Here is a 22,608-nt window from a genome sequence, read left to right as displayed (position 1 = left end):
CAGGCTATATGGCTATCCAGGAAAGTAGCAATTTTTGCCTGGATTCGCCTTCCGCATTCCATCACTTACCTTTACCCCATGAAGAGGAGATTAAAAATGTGTGCTAATGTGCACTAAGCAAATGGGACCCACAGAAGATGATCACTGAAAAGGAAGCCATTCTTAACCAGTATCTCTTTGGAAATCAGAACAATCTGAAGGATAATGGCTTTCCTGAAAGTCATATCAGCACTTGACATTTATCCATCTGTTTGTTGTTCTCTTCTATTACGAGGGAAAGCCAAATGCTTAGCCTATCTGTTGTTACAGTGTTCCTAAGAAGAGGCCTTCACAACTAAGACAAAAGGGATACCTTACTCGGACTTTTTTTTCTCTTTAGGTCCAGAGGGGGCAAACCTCTTCATTTACCACCTTCCACAGGAGTTTGGAGACCAAGACATTCTGCAGATGTTCATGCCTTTTGGAAATGTTATCTCTGCGAAAGTCTTCATTGACAAACAGACCAACCTGAGCAAGTGCTTTGGTATGCAAAAGAAACCAAGTTAGAATATTATAGTAGGTTCCCAAGTGAGGAGTCATGGAAAGGAAAATGCAAATGGCAAATATTTTAGAAGTCAGGATAGGGCCCTGTTTGGTGGTGGTTCCTAATTTTTTGGATGCATGTAAGCATATTTGGGCCAAGTTGTTTAATCAAAAAAAGGTGAGGGATTGTAAAAAGGAAAGACCTGGAAAATTAAGCTAAGTGCCCCCTACATTAGGTAACGTTGTTTATTAAACATTAGGTAATTTACTATTAAAGCCTTACATATATCCAGTAATCTTTCATTACAGAGCAACAACAATTTCTTTAAGCCCCATATTGAACCACAAACTATCACCTGGAAATACAGTTAACAGACTGTAGTTTAGACTTTCCTAATACAGAATCTTATTGCAGGTACTTTGCAACTACTTCCTTACCCGTCCAGGTTTAATATGACTCAGACATTATGGTTGGGGCCTGATTTGTCAGCAGGTTGATATACATACACACACTCTCTCATAACTATATATGCAGTAAAACCTGCGAAAGCCAAACCTGTGTAAGGTGAAAACCTGTCAGAGAAGGAAAACTCAAATATTTTCAGCTAAAACCGAGCTATAGAAAAGTGATAAGGCTGCACCCCGTTAAAGGCTGAAGACTTTCGAGACTCGGAAAAACAAGGCATTCCCAGACAAGGCATTCCCGTTGAGTCCTGGCTCTCACAGGTTTCGGTGTATTTGCACTGGGGATATGGTTCAGGCTGCCGGCCGGATAGCATCTCCACGTACACAGGGATGGGCAGGTGATACATCTCGTGGTTACGGAAAACACTGTATCATGACCAGATTCAAGGGCCAGAATTTGAGATTATAGCCTTGGCAGGGGCTGCCTGGATGGACAGAGCGCACAGATGTATGCGGATATTATCTGAACGTTACAAAGCCCAGCTCCCCAGTGCACACTTACCACGCCATTCTTCCACAGGCAGCCGGGATTCTGCATCCCATGGCCTCTTCGTTCCCTGAAAGAGTATGGAAAGCTTGGTCTATACGCTAATGTTTTACATCAGGAGGATGGCATTCACTAAATCTATCCTTTGTTTTATTTGGGGGACCATTTTGGCCCCCAAATTATTTTAGAGGCCAGAATGTACTCTCTTGGCAAGCTCTGGCCCATTTTGAGATAGAACATGTGTCTTCATCGTTCCTGCCTCTTAATAACTCATGTGGGTAGTAGGTAGTAACAGCATAAAATAAAATAAATAGAACAGATATGGGCCAGAGAAAACACAGATAAAATAGTATGGTGTAAAGAAAAGCATCAGAGATAAGGGGTGGTTCTCAAACAGCCAAAAACTGGTAATGGATAACCAGTCCAAAGAGAATATTTTGGCTTCTTAAACTTCCTTATTGTAATGTCTTTCTAATTTCTTGCTATCACCCAGGAAGGTCTGAAGCCTCTGTTGTTAGGGGAGTTAGTATGTTAGCCATTTAAAGTCACTGTTTTTAACCTAGTACAAAGGCTGTCAGCCTGAACCCATTACACTATTGTTGCTGCTGTGGCAACTATATAAACCCCCTCATAATGGTTCCTGAGAGAGTGAGATGGAAATTAAATTGTTATATAGGGTGTGTGTGTATGTGTGTGTGGGTATGAGCTCACCTTTGGGAGGCTTCCCTGTGCAAGGTTTGCAGCCAGACCTTTATATTTCTCATAGCTAAACAATGCCTTGGATTGATTTGGCCATTGGAAGGGATTGTGCTTCGTGGTTTGATTTTAAGAAGATATTTACTGCCTTGAAAAGAGATTGTGCCCACAAACTACTTAACCAATGTGTTTGTAATAATGCAAGCTGTATCAGCAGCCAATTGCATTTAACATTATGACTTTTTATTTAAAAGCCCTACCATCCCATACCCAGGTTTCTTAGCCAGTCAACCTAATTTCCTGGGACTCCAGGTTTGCTAGTTATAAGATGGTATCCCATTCTTTCATTCTTAAATGTTGACCAGGCTGCATTATCCATCTTACCCTTGATCCGTTTCCATTCTATATCTTGCTACTTCTGACTAAAGACCTAGAGGGAAAGGAGGAAGTAAAGTCAGAGCCCCAATCTTGGGTTTCAGAAGATATTTATTGGGAATTAGATTTAATGAAAATTTAAACAACCATTTTCCAAAACAGCTGCCTATGAGAAGCTTTTCTGCCTTATACCATATGCCCATTTTCATGAGCTGAGGAAAAAACTCTGTGGAAAGTATATTTATATCCTTTTCTTTCTCCTCTACTTTGTAAAGGAATTTTCTCTTTAGCTTTAAATTTTAATAGTAGATAGATGGAGAAGCTTAGTATAGAACTTTCTGAACAGCTGATGTTCAGAACTGGAATTAAATCAGTATAATAGCTTCCTTACAGTACCAAAAATTAGCAGGAACTGTACAACCTCAGTACTCTGTCCTCAGCATTCACTAAAGCTTTGCTTGAACTGCCGTCCCCACCCACCCCCATCCCCAATGTTAGAATAAACTATATGATCAGAATTCTCGTTTCTGGGTCTTTGCAGAGAATCATTGTTATTTGATACCTTAGTTCTTTTTCAAAAGCATGCCCCACCTACTTTTTTTGGTGATGATTGTTGCTACAGAGAAAGATGCTGGAACTCTTGTTAGGATGGTTGCCAGAGCTCTGAGCTGTTTACACCGTTTTTTCCCCAAGACCTCTTAGGGTAAAAAAAAAACAAACCAAACCCAGTGCCATCAAGTCGATTCCGACTCATAGCGACCTCAGGGTACAAGGTAGTAATTTCTATTCAGTTGAATTCATTGGTTTTTTTTAAAAATAGAAACTAAGATAAGGACAACAGCCCAGAATTTCTCTGGGTTCCTCTCAGTAATAACCCAAAAATGTTAAAAATCAAGTGAGCTTGGTCTGTGAATATATGTAGAAAAGTGGAATGACAGCCAGTAAAGGTCTTTGGCACCATACTCTGTTTCGAGCCCCTGGGGGGCCTTCCAGCCCCAGAATATTTATACCACTGCTTATATGAGCAATGCTTTCCTATGTACCTGGGGCTCCTTCTGGAAGGATTCTAAGAGAATGGTTTTGACTGAGATCAGTAAATAAAAAGACTAAATTCACTCAACTAAGTTTCAGATTTTAACCTTGCTGGGGGCAGGGGAGGGGGCAGTTCTATGTGATACAAAATTGGTAATCCAGCTAGCTCTTTCACTGCCTGTCAGTGGACATTACCAATTTGCCCCTAAAACATGCCCTGTCCGTTCGTGGTAGGCACACAATAAACTTAGTAGAGTTGAATTGAGACCATGAGATTGCCACATATTACTACAATTTCCAGTTATGCTGTGCCAGTTATCCCATGAAGCCCTGGTCTCCCTTTTCTAACCCTTATCTTCCTCTCTATCTTTATTCCCACCCTCCCTCTTTCCCATTTGTGTTTTGCAGGTTTTGTTAGCTACGACAATCCCGTTTCTGCACAAGCTGCTATCCAGGCTATGAATGGTTTTCAGATTGGCATGAAACGCTTGAAGGTCCAACTGAAGCGCTCCAAAAATGACAGCAAACCTTACTGATCTTAACCCCAGAGGCTCCCTGCTCTTATTTTAGCTTTCTTAGGGTAAGTCCCACAAGCCAGCCTGTCCTCAACAGGGAAGGCAGAGGAGGACCACATTGCCAACTTTGACCAAGAGAGACGGTTATTTTTACAATAAGGCCTCCATCCCCCCACCCATTCCACCCACCCAGTTCGCCATAATTAAAACTTGGGCTACCTTGTTTTTATCAAGTAAATTCCTCCTCCACTTGTGCCACTCGCTGTACTCTCCTGTGTTCTGCGATTTGAATCTCCTTTTATTTTTTTTTAAGTTTTGGGTTTTTTTTTTTTTTTTGGTTTTTTTTGCTTTTTTAAAAGAAAAATACACAGACAAATAAATGACATCTTGAGAATTTAAAAGGCAAACGAATGCTAATGTGCAATTTTAACTTTGAAACCACTGGTGCCCTGAACGCACTGCCTGGAGAATCCACCCCTCCTTGTCTGGGCTGCCTACGGCCTGAGGAGGGCACCAGCTGTTTAGAGGTTAATGTGGTGGCTTAGGGTGAGAGAAAAGCCAGAAGCACTTACTCAAAACAAACAAAACATCTTTCCACTACATTGGTTTGTTTTAATAAGTAGGATTTTATTTTAGGGTTCAAAGAAACATGACATTTATTGGTCAGATTATTACACTGGTTGTCTATTTTGTTGTTTTAGTTTTTAGAAAGGATTAATGTAAAAAAAAAGATTTAGAGATCTGTTTCTTAAAGCTACAGGGTTTAAAAATAAAATAAAAATGAGTGAAAATACTTGATGTTTCTTGAAAGATAAATTTAATAATAACAAATAATACATAAATAAAAAAGTAAGCCACAGGCCTGTAAATTTTATTTGTAAAAAAAGCATTTCTATTTTTATACAAAATTTTTACTGCCTCAGAAATAATGGAAGTTATTTATTGCCTATTGTTAACTTATTGGATACCTAAAGAGCAGTTCTCTGTGCTAGCTAGATCCTTTTGAAGTAGTCTCTAGAGGAATTGTTCTAGGAATGGGCTTTTTTTCACCGTTGAACCCTAGACCTAAAGTTCATGCTTTATCCTCTTGTTGTTTGTATCTGTCTGATGATTTTGTTTGTAACTTCCATTATCTAGTTTAAAGTTTGGTCGTCTGACTTTCCCCGTACGTTATATTCGTTGAAACTGGATCTTCTCCCCTGTCCCTTGCCAGTCCCTCACCCCAAAACACCCTGAATCCATCCCCTCTCACTCTCTCTCTCTCTCTCTCTCTCCCTCTCTCTGGATGGATTCTCTTGGGGTTTCATTGTGCTGTGGATAAAGATCGTAAGAAATGCAAATTACGTGAATGGCTCGTAGACTCCCTAATGACCTAAGATTTGCATTAATTAGTTTTTCTTCTGCATCCTTAAAAGTGATTTTGTTGTTGCTGCATAGATTCTGTGTAACTTTTTACTCTTCCTTGTTTTTTCCCTAGACATCTTCATGCCCGTTAGTTCATCGTTTGCCTAGCATGTCCCTGTGGCGTCTCAAAAAAAGTTTCATCGTCCCGTCATTGTTTCTGATGTCTTTCTGACCTCACATCATATTTGGTTCTCCTACTGACCTTTGATCTAGTTTGACCTTTGAAATTTGCATGTGACCTCATCTAGCTATGAATTCTGGGAAGTCAATGTGAAAAACATTGCTGCATTCATGCAAGACTGAAATTTATTATTAGACAAATTAATTATAGAAAAAAAAACCTGTGGCAAAAATGTTTCGTTCTTTTTTTTTTTTTTCTTTCTTTCTTTCTTTTTTTTTTTTTTTTTTCATAAAACAGACTTGAAAGTATTATACAGGGATTGGCATTCTTCCCGGTCACTGGTAACAATAGCAATATGTGTCCAGGGACACAGAATGTTGGTTTCTAACAGACTACTTCCAAAAACAGTTTGAGAAAAAAACTGTCTGATTTTAAGTCTCTAGAGGTCTGTAATAGTTTTTACATTTTTCAGGCAGTGTAAAGTTTTTTGATAAGGCCATTTTAGGTGGCTCACTTTCTCATTAAGATATATATATAGAACCACTTTTTGTAGATTAGTATAAGAAAATATTTACCCTGTTTTGGGGCAAATGCTACCTATTTGTGTCACCTTTTGCTGAACTGACTCACAGTTAGACAATCCATCGTTTAATGCACATGAAATGACCTATATTTTATACTGTTTCAATGTACAGGAGAAAGGTTACTGTAAACTGTGTTACGTTGGTGCTTCTGCGAATTAAGTTGTGGTTTCCTCATGAGTCTTATGGTCTTAATGTTCTTTGTTGATAAGACAAGTTTAGAATTGGTTTACTTAAAACAAAAAAGAATTTCAAAAAAAAAAAAGTTGTTTGCTTAAGAAAAAATTTCATGTGAGGGAAAAAAAAAAAAACTATTCCAGAATAAGTTTTGTGTTGGCTTGTGAAGCATTGATGTCTTTTTTTTTTTTTTTTATTGTGGACTATTTAGATGTGTTTGTGTTCAGCAAAATGTGATCTTTTTTTTTTTCTTTTAAAGAAAAAAAAGTGAAAATATATAGTGCCAAATTCCAAAGGTACTTCCTTCCTAGAGCTTCAGTGTGTTTCTTGTGAGAAGTAATTTGATAACATGGGTATTTTACTATGTGTTTTGTATAAATCCCTAATATTTAAAAAACAAAAAACAACAAAAAAAAGAGGTTAAAAAGTTTGTTAACTTGCTATCCTGTGGTCTTGTTGCCTGAAATTGTTATTGTTTGTTATTTCTCTATGATGTTTTTTGTAAGACATTGTATAAGTGCCCATGTCTCACTTTTTTAACCACTCTGCACATCAATGCTGTGAAGGCAACCTCACAATGTATTTTCTTCATAATATATGGAAACCTCTAAGGTGAGAAAGTTTTGAACTTTTAACCCTTTCTACCCAGAGCTATCTGGAATGTTGATAACTTATACAGTCACCGTTTTTGTTTATGTCCTCTCCTCCTCTTTGGGTTGTTTTTGTTTTCATTACTTTTTTGTTCCAATACTTGGTTGATATTCAAAAGAAAGAACTCCACAGGACAAATCTGAAGGGAAAAAATACATAGTTTAACACACTTCAATTATTTTCCCTACCCCATTTTTCCTTTTCTTTTACATTTGATTATTTTGGGTCTTTTTTTTTTTTTTTTTTTAATGTGCTGCTGAAATTCCTTCTTGAGTTTTAATTAAAAACAGTTTATTGGGCAGGCCTCTTAGGGGAATGATAGCTAGATTCAGCACCTAAATAATCCTTAAAAATTCCATTTGCTTTTGAAATTAGTCACCTGTTGCAGTTGAGAATATTTTCTTATACCTTGCAGTTAAACCACTTTGTGGTGGGGTGGTCTTTTGAAGGATTTCGCTTTGTTTGTTTCTAATCACCCATTGTGCTGGGAATTCTCCCACCCCAGTGGATATTTCTGAATAAGCAAGGTATCTGGAAGTAGAAACCAGTAGTCTTTTTCCTGCCTTTTTGTTCCTATTTTTGATTGCATTTAAAGGGACTGACCATATAAGTAAAACTCAGTTCTTCATCCCATTTACTGAACAAAATACCTAGCACCAGTTCCTGCTGCCGGTGTTTAAAGTGCCATATTACATTGACCTTGACTTTACATGAGTTACATATCTTACGGTCTTGACGAACCCTACAACCCCAACACGAACTCCAGCCTTCCTGAAAGCAGGCCACTGGAAACTTCTTGGTCTCTAACACGGTTCATAAGCAGATGGCTTCCTTTCCTTCTTCCTTCTCCACCTCACCACCCTATTTAGTTTAATATGTGTGTGTGGATGTGATAGCCCTGGGATGGAAAGGACTAGCCTCTCGTGATGCAAAAAACAAAAACAAAAAGTTTCCTTCTTATAGCACATGCACTTCTAATAAACTGATTTGTATTATCCTCACACGTGTTTACTACTGCTGGGGCCTTCCTTCACCCTTTGAGGGCTATTTTGTACTTCCTGCAGCAATCAGCTTAACAACAAAAGTTACCACACATGGCTCTCTCATTTATCTTCTGTATGGTGGTGTGCAGACACATACACAGAAATACAAGAGAATACCATTTGAATTTCTTAGACTCATTCAGAATCTCTTCATTTATTAATTATGTGAATCTCAAAAAAAAAAAAATTTTTTTTTTCCAATTTCTTCACTAAAGCCAACTGCCTTCCTCCTGCCCTCTTTTCCTCTCACCCACCTGCACCACCCCCAGAGGAAACTACGGCAGTTAACAGGAGGCTCAGGGTAGGCACTTGAGTTGAGTGTTGCTTATTCTGCAGGCAACTGAGATAGTACATTTAGGGGGAAAGTCCATTCCTTTTTTGCATGTTTTACGGTCAAAAAGAGAACTCTCCTCAGAGACAAGTTGTCCTTTTATTTGCTTTATCTTTTAATATTAAAAGGAAAAAGCTGCAAGGGTGCAAAGGGCCTGGGCCAGAAGAAAAAACACAGGGAAATTGCTTTTTTTTTTAATCACGTGTAGAGAATAGTCATTTTTAAACTAAATTAGAGAATTGTGATAAAATGGCAGTCCTCAAAGGCGTAACAAGTTCATCTTTCTTTCACCATAGGGGTCATAGTTCTTTGGCTTGTGCTACTCTGGAATCATTTTACTGTTTCTGTTTTTATGATCTTAAGTGCTAATTAACAAGAAATAAAATTTTAAAAAAACCTGTAGTTTCATTACCTTTTTGAAAAATGTCATACAAAAAATGTATTTGTGTTTTTTTGTGCTGTGAGAATTGTTTGTAGATTAAGAATATCATTTTGTTTAGAATTACAAATAGTTTTTAAATATTGTCTGAGAAAAGCCAAAGTTACTGCAACCTAGTGGAAACTGTAAGACCATTTGAGTATTGTTTCTGTTTTATTGATGCATTTGGAATTTGTTTGATGGAATTTGAGCCAAAAAAACAAAAAACGCAGGCTTTCCTATTTCTACAACTGATTGTACTTATGCATTTTGTACCAGTGGAACTTTTTATACTGGAGATTAAAAAAAAAAAGGAAATTTTTGTGGCTTACTCTAGTGGGCCCCCTGACAATGACTGATTTCAAGTTTGATTTCTGGTTGATAGAAAGAAAGTTGCTTTTCTTTTGAGAATTAAAAACTTTGGCTTGATTTCTTTTTTCCCTTTGCTTATATCTAGTATTAGAATTTTGTCTTAAAATACAGCGGTAAGTTTCCCTTTTTATTCTGTATTGTGCAGTTACACAATAAGGTAATTTAGATTTAGAAGTACTCAGTCACTTTAAGTGGATAAATGTATTAGTTAAAACTTTAGGGGTTTGCTTTTTTGCTGTTTAGATCAAAGTTTTTTCTGATTCTTCTGTCCCTCATTGTGAACATAACCGTGTAGTTGAAACAGTCAAACTTATTTTTGTAACGTATGTTATTGTGTGATGCGGTTTTTTGCTTCTGTCTCCAATATTAAACCATTTTCCTAATACTTGTTTCTCTCTCTGCGTGTTGTATTGTTGGTAGTCATTCTATGTTGGTAATACATCTACACACCTCACTGTTTCACGTATCTGTTTTTTTTCTATATGTTGTGTAAAAAGATACAGTCGATTCCACCTAAGTGAATATCTGATTTGGGGGAAGAGGAAACTGCACACCAGCCACCTTTGATTTATGTACGACAGCCCATTTTCACCACTGCTTCCAGTATTTATCCTTTTTTCTATGGTTCTCTGAAATAACTGCCAACAGAGTTGGATTTGCCAAGACCTTTCATGGTGTTTTGACAACACAGGTTAATTTAACCTTCTCTTCTCACTTCTTCATCTTCCCCTTCCTCCCCCTCCCCTTATCCCTCTCTCATGGGTATGTGTATGCCATTCTTAACTTAGAAGAACCTGCTGCATAACCTTAAGAAACCTAAGAAGAGAAGCAGCAGACTTGGGATTTCTTCTAACTACCCACAAGTTCAATGGCATGTTATTACAGTAAAACTCTTCTTAGACACTAATCACATTTTTAAAAGAAGTGAGCTCTAGAGGGAAGAAAAAAAATAAATTTACCTGGTGAATACAAGGTATGAAAAGGGTTAAACCTAAGTCTATGTGTTGACATCAATCAATGGATATGTATAGAAAAGTAATTTAAATTATTTATTTTTAAGAGCTAATTGAATCCAAGAGCAGCTTTAATTATTAAAACTAATGGAAGAGAAAAAAATATTTCCAAGTGCTCAAATGGAAGCTCTGCTCAGTCTGGCGTGGGTGGGAGGTTGGGAGGTGAAGTTTCTCATTCTCACATCTTCATAGCAGATTCTCTGTTTCTAAATGAAAACTATTAATGCCATATTCATCCACACAGTCCCTCCTGGCTGAACCTGTGTTGAAGAAAAAGCCTTGCTCCCTGCTATCACCTGAACCCTAGTTATCAAGAAAAGGAAAAAAAAAAAACCTCCTCACATGACCTCTAAAACTTAAGCCACAGACCCCTCCTCCCTTTTCTGCCCATCTCTTATGCTCAGGAATCTGATTGCTCTCAAAGTGCTCTTAAAAGATTCCATCAGTGTTTGCTCCCTGTCTTCTCTCTCCTTCCAATTTTCAGACGCACAAGCTCTGACTCAGGCCACCTGGCACCTGGCAGCCTTCCTCTGGTTGCCAATGAGATTTTCCCTGTAGGTGCTCAGGCCCTTTACCCTCTGGTTTCAGCAGCCCCTCTGGCCCCAGATTGTATTTTCTAGTTGGCTCAACACTAGAGGGGCCTGGTGAGGTGGAGGAAAGGAGGCTGTTTTCCCCCATAGGCCGGACACTCAGTGACAGTGACGTCTGCCAGCTCCAAACCTACACAGCTGGGAGCTGACTTCCTGCCAACACTTCTGCTTTAAATCTCATCATAGCCTTCATCAGTTTGCCTCTGAAAACCCACTGCTTACATTAGTGGGGAAAGATGGCAAAGGGTGTGATTTCTTTCTTCTTTTTTTTTTTCTCCAAGTGGGGTGTGAGGGAAGGGAAGGGGGAGAGGGGCGATCAGTTCTTTGCAACATGCAAGTATTTTGTTGTTGTTGTTTTAATACATATATCCACTATTTGCCACAGGGCACAATACTCATGCTAAGTAAAAGAAGGGAAAGACAAAGCCAGTTTTTGTTGCTGTTAAAAAAAAACAACAAAAACAGTAATTCTCCAAAGAAGGGGACAAAAACCTAGTTCCCTTAAGCACTTATGACTGTAAAGTTGGTCCCTGCCGAAATTCATACTTATAATTTTGATTTGGTAAAACACCATTGCAGTGTTAGCAAGGTGTATCTGTTTGCCTCACACGGACCACCTTGGGAAATGACAGAACTGTCACATTGACCTTGCTGATGGAAGCCATGAGTCTGCCCTGCCCACAGCAGTTACGTGCAATCCATGGGCTCAAGCTCTTAGTTGGCAGGCTAGGAAACACAGTAAACAGAAATGTACTGTGAATCGTTCCTGATAAGTGAATAAAACATTGTGACCAAACAATCAGCTTATTCACTTATCAGGAATCGACTGTTGTGCTAATTCGCTGTTTTTGTTTTTCATCTCTGTTGTAGTTCACTATTTTTGCTGTGTTCTGTTTTCTCCTCTCATGCTTGGGCAAAATCACTGGGAATATTATCTTCATGTGACCATGAAACGTTTATATCGAGTGAAAATGATATCTTAACAAAATCTATGCACTTGCTATCAGGAACACAATACTGGATGTGTCTTATATATATTGAACTATATAGTACTCGATTTCTTAAATAAAGCTTAAGAAAGGACTCTGTTGTGTGTAAAGTTAATGTGATTATTTTTCAAAGCAGTGTTTCTAAGGGTACTTTTGTTCTTTTAAGTCTTAAGTGATAAAGGTATTTTTCATTAAAATTATATCACTGGCTTTATGACTTAATATTCAATAAATTGACTTTGGAAACAAAATGGAGTGGGGGGAAGTTATTCCTAGTACTCATTAGCAAGAGACATGTGGAAAACCTTCCCCTTGTTGTTGACCATGGCAAATCGCTGCCCAGGGCTGAGGCACTGGTGCTGTGGGAGACAGAGAAGAGAGTGGTCCCTGCATTGCCAAAATACCAGTGGAAAATGTCCAGAGTCTGCCCTAACCTAGAAAACCCAACTGCATTACTGAATACCATCTCTTTAGGCTCAGAAGAAAGGAGACAAAAAAGAAAGGCAGATCCAAGAATAATGCTGGTTGGCGTCAGTGCTTTGCCAGAATGATACGACACTAAAACTGTACGCTGCTGGAAAGCAATGGTGGTTCTATTCAAGACTGCAAAATGAGAGAAAGCGAGAGAGAATATTTGATCATTCAGGATGAGAAGGGTAAAATTTCAAAGCAATATGTGAGAGAGACATCCTATGACAGATGCAAAGCTTAAATAGGAGGCCTGCTGCTTGGCCCTTTGAGAGAATATTTTTGAAATTTTTCCTAAAGGCTCTAAGTGTGAACAGAATGGTGTTTTTGTTGGATTTCTTTTGCTCTGGGGTTTATGTTAGATTTATTTGTTTCTCTTGCTTAATGTTTGATTCTAAGAGAAACTCCTAGATTTCTCCTACTCACAAATCCTGTATAAAACAAATTATAGCGATCCCTGGTAATGAGGTACAGAGAGAGCGTGGTTAATGGAAATCCACAGATAATCCAAAATTATTCTTCTATTCTTTGCCTCCTCCCGCCTGAAACCTCCAACTCATAAATTGATCACCAAAAAAGAGAACAAAACAAAAAACTCATAGTGAAAGTAAGGGATCAGATGGCCAAGGGACAGGGCAGGTAGCAAAATCAAAGGGGCTAGAGAGACCGCATTTGCTAGAGCCAGACAGTGTTGGAGAATAGACTGTTTAAAAAAAAAAAAAGTTAACATTTTGAAAACTATCAGTCTCCATGCTCCATGAACTGGGCTGAGGTTTTGAAGAGCTAGCTTCACATGGAGGTATTCCAGGAAATACCTGCCTCACACATCAGTCACCCAGCTTGAAAGCATTCCTTGTTAGAAGAGAACACCTTCAAGGCAGTAATGAGTAGGAGAGTTGTCAGCCTCAATGGGGACAGAAGACTGGAATCGACATATTCCCCTCTCAGTCTGCAGCTCCAGCTCAGTAGTACCCCGTGCCCAACAATCCAGGGAGCTGCTTGCTGGGAGATCCAGCCACAGAATGAGAAGCCTGTCAGGTGGGAGTTGCCTCATGGGGAATCCAAACAAACTTTTAACCTGAGCCTTCACCCAGAAATCTGGGAGTCTTTACTGATCAACAAAGAGCCTGGCACCAACTTCTAACCTGCTGCATCATGAGGACATTTTAAAAAGGAAAAACAAACTTATAAACACAAACATGTCTGCAACTGGTCAATTACAGTTAAAGCCCCACATAAGAATCGCCAGTTTTGAGACACTGGATGGTTCTTCTGTAATGAACTTGGTGTGAAAGGCATGGAAAGTGTTTAAGAACATTCTTTGGGGAGTCAGACTGCCTCAGTTTGAATGCTAGCTCTACTAAATTTCTGTGTGACCTCTGGGTGCCTTAATTTCCTCCTTGGTAAATGGGGTAAAAAAAATAATACATATTGCATGGGGCTGTTACGAGGATTAACTAAACTAATACATATAAGATGCGGGGCCATCACAGTGTAAGCACACAGTAAGTGCCAGCCGATTAGTAGTAGTAGTATCTACTGACATGGTGGGCTAAGCTACTCTCTGTTGACTGGTGTATTACTTTCTCATACCAGGTGCCCCTCTCAGCCATTTCCAGTGAGCCCAACAGCTCCCCCTGGGTTCACTGGGTAACTGTGGACAAGGTCTGACCAGAAACCATAGTTCTTCCAGCAGAGATCTCTGCACTAACAAGTCCCAGAACAGGCTTTTCCCCTCATGAGAAATTATACACTACAGATAACCCCACCTTGTAAATTAGCACATCTATACAGTTCTGCCCTCAGCTACAGAAGGTCCAAGAGCTTCGTTCTCAGCAAAGGAAACAAATTCCTCAGTCTAACTCACCCCTTCTTACCTCTAAGTGTTATATTTAGGCATCTCTTCCCCAAAGGAAAAGCCTATCTTCTAGGTTTGGGGTCTAAGCAGGAATGCCAAAATTACCTGTAGATTTATAACAAGCCTGTAGGTTCTATGTCCAAGGCAAAGCTGTCTTCTCAGCAGCATCCAGAATCGTGTATCTTTGACCACCTGGGGAAAAGCATAGGTCAGGGCTCAGAATCCTTGCTGTAACCAAGCAGAGAGCACTGTAGACCCCTACGCTCACCATACCCCCCAATTTAACCCAAAACACTCTGCTTTTATTTGCTGTATTTATTGGTGGTTCAGGTATTAAAACAAAGATTAAAAACCACTGCTTCAGATGAGAGTAATGCTGAGAGAGGTTCGCCATTACCTAAACCTTGTGGCAAATACTATGTCTTCAGCAGTCATTCCCCACTTCGCTCTTCTTTCCTCGTCTCTCTACTCCTTTCTGTATTCCTCCCATAGTTCTTTTGTTGCAATGGTACATAACATTCACCATTTATCGTGCACTGTTTACATGTTGTTTATGTCTATCTCCCAAACTAGACTGTGAGCTCTATCAGGGCAGTGATTGTGTCTGTTTATCACTGTGTTCCCAGTTGGATAGATGGACGTATGAAAGGATGGATGTATGGACGCATGCATGTATGAACAAAAGTGACAGGTGATCTTGCTGGGACTGGAGAAGAGGGCTTCTTATTAAAAGGACAACCACTCAGGAAACATTTGTGGAGAGAGATCTGGTTGTGGGATGGGCTGAGGATGGTGAAAACTGGAGGCTTCTTAGCCAAAGTCCAGGGTTATACGGGAGGCCTGAGACACAGGCTGGGTGGGGTACAGTGGTCTTTTGCCTCAGAGCAAGCTCATCAGCTACCAGGTCCTGGGTGGAAGACCATTCCTGCAATTAGGTCAAGCTACCCTGGGTGAACTGTCATCTCTTTTATGCTAACTTTGCCTCTATTTTAGGTACTGCACCCTTTCAGGAATATTTTATATCTGCAAACTGTCTCTAGATAGAATCTTAATATCTAAAGAGACCAAGGGAGCCAAAGAACTGAGTACAATTCAGTGGAAAACTGAATAAAGGCTCCCCGATTCTAAAGCACTCTTTAGAAGCAGGTCAATGCGCTTTCCCAGCTGGAGCTACTATTGGACCCTGGCAAATTTGTGCCTGGAGAAGGATGGGGCCTAGACCAGCCTACAATCAGTATAGTACCACTGAGTCACTAGAACAGCCTTGAAGAGGCAAAACGTCCATGCTGCTGGAATACCATTTAGTTCCAGCCATCCAGGAAATGCACTTGAATCCTAGTAATTCGTCTCAACTTATCGGTATCAACCATGGAGACAGTGCATGACCCACTATTCATTCATTTGTTCAAAAGACATGTATTAAGCAGCTGCCCCATAAGAGGCACTCTGGTAGGGGGCCAGGAGTGCAAAGAGAAATAATACATGATCCCTGCCTCCAGGAATTTGCCATTGTAGTGGGAAACCCTTACAACAGCTAAGAGAGTAGATAGTCCAAATAAATACTCTCTTCCCAAAATGGACATCATATCACCATTGATGGCCATATAGGATCATGTACTGAAGATCTTTGAAGAGATGACAGCTCTTTCAGAGTTCTAGCCCTGCCACTCCACTCGGCTTCTCTCCTGCTAGAGCTTAAAGGTCTGTCTTGGGTAAGAATGGAATACAATGAGTGATGGCGGCAGAGGAGCTGTTCCTAAAGTCCTTTCCAGCCCCGTGTCTCTACCAAGAGTAGAGCCGATCAAAGTGGTCCTGTGTACTCAAGAGTCATGTTTGCCAACTGACCAACAATGGCACCTTCTTACCAGTCTACAAAATGTGTTCCAGCCAATAGCTTCACCTCTTTAAAAACTATGAATTAAAACAACTCCTGTGAGCTTTCCCATCAAAGACTACAGTGAGGTTAGTGGGAGGAGGACCAGAAGGGTGACAGGGTGTCTGCTGGACTGATGGATGGGGGTGTAGCATAAGAAGGCGCAGAAGGCTGAGCTGAAGGTGCAGCCACCAGCCACCTTTAGTTCCCAGGGCCCCAAGCATACAAGCTTGCTCTCCCCCCACCTTCCTCTCCCATGTGAGTATGTGTTCCACCACCATGGTCCCCATTTCAGTCTCTCCTCCAGTGCTAGACACACCCCTACGCCTAGTATCAACTGAAGCCCAGTAGCAGTAAAATATGGGAGAGTACCTGCCTGTTTTCCCTGGAGTTCCACCTTCTGCAGAGCAGGATTCAGAAAAGAGGAGATTCTCAATTCAACTTCCCTGTTCGTGGGGTAAAAAGGTGAGAAAAGTGGCCTCCTCAAGTTGGCTAGAGCAAACAAATATATATATGTGACTCTGTTATTGAAGAATGTGATAAATATAAGTATATATTAAACGCCTATATAATTACCACTGTCCAGTTTAAAACTTGGATAATTTTGTAATTTACAGTGTGGTATGAATTTGGAAACACTGATCTAAAGCAAGGTTTTCCAAATTATATTTCACAGACATTAACCTGCAAGACAATCTATGGGAAAAAATAGGATTTGGTGGGTAGCCAAAAAGGTGTGAGCAATTAACAACTATATATCCTCTGCTTGGAAATTCACTACACACATTAACATGCTAAAGGCCCTGAGAACCCTCTGCTCCCTGCGACAAAGATTCACTTCTTTAACTTTGTTTAACCCAGTGTTTACTAAACTGTGCATTTGTTTTTGAAACTTTTTATCATATAATCTCAACCTAGGGGGCAACACAAGGTGGTGGTTACGAGCATGAACTTTGGAGCAGAAGGGACACACAGGATCCCCAGAATTCTAAGAGGCCAGATTCTTTACTGGTGTTTCCCAAAGTGTGTGTCGTATGTGACAGAATAGAACTGCAGCCCTGTGGCAAAGTGGTTAAGAGCTCAGCTGTTAACCAAAAGGTTGGCAGTTCGAATCTACCAGCCGCTCCTGGCAACTCTATGCGGCAGTTCTATAGGGTTGCTATGAGTCGGAATCGACCTGATGGCAATGGGTTTGGTTTGGGTTTTGGGTTTTTTTTTTTTTTTTGGTAATCTTTACATAAGCAGATCACTAGATCTTTCTCTTGCAGAGCTGCTGGGTGGGTTTGAAGCACCAGCCTTTTGGTTAGCAGCTGAAAGCTTAACCATTGTACCACCAGGGCTCCTGAAACTAGTTGGAGAGAGGCATATATAATTACGACAGAGTATGTTAGTTGCTGAACAAGGAGTGAGGACTTTGGAGCCAAGAGAAGCGAAGGGATAATACTCACAGCAGAACTGACAGAAATCCTGGAATGCGAGTAGGGTTTCATCAAACCAAAAAGTGGAGGATGACAGCAGCAAAGACACAGAGCAGGTGCACAGCATGGCTGGGGAAGAGTGAGGAGCCTGATTTGACCGAATTATCCAATGTGAGATGGGAGACTGGGGGCACATACTGGAAATGAGGTTGACATTAGATCATGAAAGACCTTCTATTCCAAACTAGGAACTTAGGATTTCAGTCTACAGGAAGTACGGAACACAAACAATGAAATCAACCAATCAAACAGAGAAGGATCAGTGTAGAAACCGAGTAGAAGAGAAGTATATCAGAGGCCAGAAGACTTCTTTGGAGGATATTATAATGGTTCAGGCAAGCTGTGAAGAAGGAAGGAGCAGCCACACTAGAGAAGGCGGAACAGCTTTAGAGGTGTTTCAAACATAGCAAAATATCAGGTATGACATTTAAAGATATTTTAGACACAGCAAAATATAGGACAAAGATTTAGGTGTGGGAGACAAGAAGCTCAAAGGTGGTAGCAAATGTCCTTGAGATGCATACAGGAGAAGTAGAGGCATATTCTGGGGTGACAGTGGGTTACCACATGGGTTCATACTAGGTTCAAATTTATCCCTGTCTTGATCTCCGGAGGTGGAAGCCAGCGACAGACCTGGGAGACATGAGTAAATGGGTGGTAATTAGAGCTACAGGCTCACCCCTGCAAGAGTGTGGAGAGGAGAGGAAAGAGCCTGTGAGCACAGCAACAAACAAGAAGCAGGAGGATAGGGTTTTATTTCTCCACTCCCAAAAAAGCTCAGAATGGCTACTCTGGAAAAACCAGGATGTTAATCTCTTGAGGTTACATCCCATCCAGAGGACCCCTAGTGGCATAACAATTAAGCACTTAGCTGCTAAATGAAAGGTTGGTGGTTTGAACTCACCCAGTGGCTCCTTGGGAAAAAGACCTGGCAATCTGCTCCCATAAAGATTACAGTCAAGAAAACTCTGTGGGGCTGTTCTACTCTTTGTCACATGGGGTCATTATGAGCCAGAATCAACTCAACGGCACCAAACAACAACATCCCATCCAGAAGCCCATTTTCCCCCAGCAGGCCTTCCCTTCCCCTTCACACTTGCTGAGGATTTCCATTCGGTGGGTCACATTTTAGTTCCTTCTCCCGTTCCACACTAGCTAGAGGATCACCAAGCTCCACACTCATCCACGAAACTCTATGTTTTGAAATGGCTATTTGACATACGACTCTGCTGACATAGCTAAATTTATAAGCCAATATGTTTTCAACTTCTATTTTATTACTAGCTATTGTGCTTACCAAATATCGTCACATCCTTCAGTATGGATTACATCTCAACGTAAAGAAAACAAAAATCCTCACAACTGGACCAATAAGCAACATCATGATAAACAGAGAAACTATCAAAGTTGTCAACGATTTCATTTCACTTGGATCCAGAGTCAACACCCATAGGAAAAAAAAAAAAAAAAAGCAGCAGTCAAACAATCCATTGCACTGGGCAAATCTACTGCAAAAGACCTCTTTGAAGTGTGGGAAAGCCAAGATGTCACTTTGAGGATTAAGGTGCCTGACCCAAGCCGTGGTGTTTTCAACTGTCTCATATGCCTGTGAAAGCTGGACAATGAATAAAGAAAACCAAAGAAGAATTGATGCCTTTGAATTATGGTGGTGGCGAAGAATATTGGATATACCATTGACTGCTAGAAGAATGAACAAATCTGTTTTGGAAGAAGTATAGCCAGAATGTTCATTAGAAGTGAAGATGGTGAGACTTCATCTCACATACTTTGGACATGTTATCAGGAGGGACCAGTCCCTGGAGAAGGACATCACGCTTGGTAAATTACAGGGTTGGTGAAAAAAAGGAAGACCATCAATGAGATGGTTTGATACAGTGGCTGCAACAATGGGCTCAAACATAGCAACGATTGTGAGGATGGCGCAGGACCAGGCAGTGTTTCCTTCTGTTGTACATAGGGTCACTATGAGTCGGAATCAACTTGATGGCACCTAACAACAACAACATCCCTCACTCCCTTCCTACTTTTATCCTATCCTTGACCTACCTGCAGCCCTGAGCCTCACTGAGGGGTAAGGATGAAGTTAAGGGATGGTCAGCAACATCTGTTGTGCTTGGTAATACTGTAGAGTTTTTTGTTTTTGGTTTGTCTTTTTGTCAAGCCTATGTCAACATGGCTGCATCAAAACCACTAAATCAAAATTTCCTACCTTGAGCTATGATTCCTTCCAATCTCACCTGGATCTACCAAATCTCCAGGTAGTATTAGCTCATCTAATTAGCTGCTTTCCTCTCTTTCAGCTGAAAACTGTACCAAATGTGCATCAGTCATGTCCTGCCCTGCATGAAGGCCCTATTCTCTTCCTGCTGACTTTCCACTTTGAGGCTAATTGCCCCAGCCAAGAATAGACATCTGCTGCAGGATGACTCTCAAATACAGTGCTGGCTGGAAACGTGCCTTCCAGTTCCCAGCACCCTGTCATCTCCTAGCCAAAAGAAGGAGACATGAAAGCATCACTCTATGTCAGGAGCAGGGCCCATGCCAGTGCCTAGCCTTGTGTCACCTTGCTCCTCTCAGACTGCACCTCCCTTTGCCTAGGATTCCAACAGCAGGAAAGGGTTCCCTGCGCCAATAAATTCTTCTCTAATAAGCTCCCCTTACAAACTGAAGCCTTTCATTCCACAGTTAGATAAAAAGCGAAAAAATGCACCATCCGGGAGAGGTTAAACAATAACGGTTCCATCTGGAACCTTGAATGGCCCCTCTTTGTAAGGTGATTTTGATTAAATACATGATCAAATAGATGACACAAAGAACCTGAAAGAAGGTGAGAGGACATGATCAGGGGGCTACCCAAAGATAAATTGCTCACCCAATCAAACTGATATATAGAATCTTTGCTATGTGTCAGGTACTGGACTATACACTCTATATACATTATCTCATTTAATCTTCATCCTGGCACAACGAAGTGGGTTACTGTTTTCATTTCATAGATGAGCAAACTGAGTTTCAGATGTTAAGTAATTTGCCTAAGGCCAAAGAGTCAGGTATTGATTTCTAACAAATAAAAACAGTAAAAGGCATAATAGATATGTTCTCTGTTTTTGCTGAAACCCATATTAGCACATTGTTGTTGTTGACTGTGGTCTAATCAGCCTCCATGGTGACCCCATGCACAATGGGATTGGACTGTTACGATCCATAGAGTTTTCACTGGCTGATTTTTCAAAAGTATATCATCAGGCCTTTCTTCCTAGTCTGTCTTAGTCTGGAAGCTCCACTGAAATCTGTTCAGCGTCATAGCAAAACACAAGTCTCTACTGACAGACAGGTGGTGGCTACACATGAGGTGTACTGTCTGGGAATCAACAAGTGCGTGGTAATAACCTGGATCAGGAGTTCATTCCCACTGGCCACTCCGATGAGCCCTGGTGGCTGTCCATAGCACACAGTTCACTATCAGGTGCAGTGGGAAAGAGTGTTCTGATATGTGGGGGCTGCCACATGACCTTGGCCTAGGGGTCATTAGACCTTAAACACCGTAGTAAATACCCTTGAGATGGGGGTACATTCTGGCCTCCTTCACATTAACAGTGGTTTGCATAACTATCTAAATGACACAGGTACAAACATCTCAGACCACAAATTCAAGTGTGCAGGAAATATAATTATATTCCCACTAACAATCTCCCATTTGAGCTCCCGTTTTTCACCTGTCAGTAATGAGTGACTCTAGTCATTTTCAGGTTTTCTGGGTAAAGTCGAGGTATTAGGTTTTGTTTGTCCGGCACCCCCCACCTCCCCACCACCCCCACCCCCCCGCCCAGGCCTGGCTATGTGGGGGCGGACTTACTTGGCTTTAGGTCAGGAATGGGGCCCCGTGAGACAGTCTTCCTCTTCCAACCCCGGCGTCACTGGAAAAGCACAGGCCGAGCTGCTCCTTGGTAGCCAGGCTCGGTCACACCTCGCCTACTGTGACCCCTAAACTCTACCCGCTGACTCTTCATGGGCGATGCGGGCCTCCTTCCGGTCCTGGGGTAACCCACAAGGTGGTGAAGGAAGCTGGGACATCGGGACTCTCAGTGGGCCCCACTCTGGGGCAGGGGCGGGGTGGGGCAGGGAGGTGGGCGGGGCCGTGAGTGCCACACCCACTCCTTTGTTCCCAGGCCTGGTGAGGTGGTGGCTCCCACATCCTGGCTGCCCTTGGGTTCCTCAAGTCATTTGGGGGAATTTATCCTCCCGCCCCCACCCCCCCTCATGCCACCTGCTATTTATGGAGAAAAGAGAGGGGCGGGAGCAGCTCTACTCACCACTGTCTCTTTCTTCATCTCCAACGTCTGCGATTTCTCCACGCAAGAGTTGTTTTCTTCTCAGGCAGAAAAATAGAACTGACTCAGCAAGGATTCTGAGTAAAATACTATTTGTATTTTACACTGAACCATAGTTTTTAAACTTAAACGGCAAGAATTTGCTAATTTTATTCTTTGGTGAGGCTGAAATATAGGACTCCCAGTTAAATTTGAATTTCAGAGAAACAAGCAATTTTTTACTATAACTATATCCCATGCAATATTTTATTTGTTATATCTAGCGACCCTGCTTTGGGAAAATGGAGGCCCCTTTTCTGGTATCCTCAATCAGAGTAGTGTCATGGGGTAAGAGGTGTGCCAGCATCCTTGTAAACAGGGGATTACATTAATATTTGGCAAGATCGTCTTCCCATGCAAATAAAAAGGCCCACATTTGATGCACTTTTTAAAAGAAAGCATAATAGGGCATTTTATCTGCAGATAAATGCAGCTGGCTATCAGCAGATAAATTGTCAGGTATTTATTTGTAACAAAACTGCCATATACTATGTAAGAGACAAAGTGCACATTTCTGCAAGTACAGTTACTGCAACCTGCTCACTTGTGACTGTATTTCAGTCACTGACATTCAGACCACATAGACACAAGGGAATTCAAATAAAATCCAACAAAGCCCGAACAGTAGCTGGTCGCACATGTACCCACTGATGCTTCTTTGGGCAAGCAGAGTTGCAAAGTGCTCTGAAGTCAGGCTCTTGCTCTTTGGGTGAACCTGGACAAGTTTGCTTCACGACTCCATACCTCAGTAAAAGGCC

At 41.0% G+C, this 22,608-nt stretch overlaps 1 protein-coding gene and 1 long non-coding RNA gene across 17 annotated transcripts in view; one reads left to right on the top strand and one right to left on the bottom strand.

The window, feature by feature from the left end:
* Positions 1-5,904, top strand: part of CELF2 (CUGBP Elav-like family member 2) — a 587,695-nt gene extending 581,791 nt beyond the window's left edge. For all 14 annotated transcript variants that reach the window (XM_049885073.1, XM_049885069.1, XM_049885071.1 and 11 more), the window contains 3 exons: positions 380-523; positions 3,986-4,157; positions 5,570-5,904. In XM_049885073.1, the coding sequence (XP_049741030.1) occupies positions 380-523; positions 3,986-4,113 (272 nt within the window). In that variant the 3' untranslated portion in view covers positions 4,114-4,157; positions 5,570-5,904. The remainder of the gene's footprint in view (positions 1-379; positions 524-3,985; positions 4,158-5,569) is intronic.
* A 1,180-nt stretch (positions 5,905-7,084) lies between these two features.
* LOC126076525 (uncharacterized) lies at positions 7,085-22,226 on the bottom strand. 3 transcript variants are annotated; one of them, XR_007517474.1, is made up of 5 exons: positions 21,794-22,226; positions 21,337-21,515; positions 16,354-16,473; positions 14,214-14,300; positions 7,085-7,165 (listed from the first exon to the last, which is right to left on the bottom strand). It is a non-coding gene; the product is annotated as an uncharacterized LOC126076525 (long non-coding RNA). The 3 variants fall into 3 exon arrangements; XR_007517476.1 differs by having other exon boundaries at positions 16,354-16,427; XR_007517475.1 differs by having other exon boundaries at positions 21,337-21,397.
* Between the last annotated feature and the right edge of the window lie 382 nt (positions 22,227-22,608).

This window comes from Elephas maximus, chromosome 4 (assembly GCF_024166365.1).
Source record: "Elephas maximus indicus isolate mEleMax1 chromosome 4, mEleMax1 primary haplotype, whole genome shotgun sequence".
Lineage (NCBI taxonomy): Eukaryota > Metazoa > Chordata > Mammalia > Proboscidea > Elephantidae > Elephas > Elephas maximus.
The sequence above is the reverse complement of the archived record's forward strand: the minus strand, read 5'-3'. Positions and strand labels throughout refer to the sequence as shown.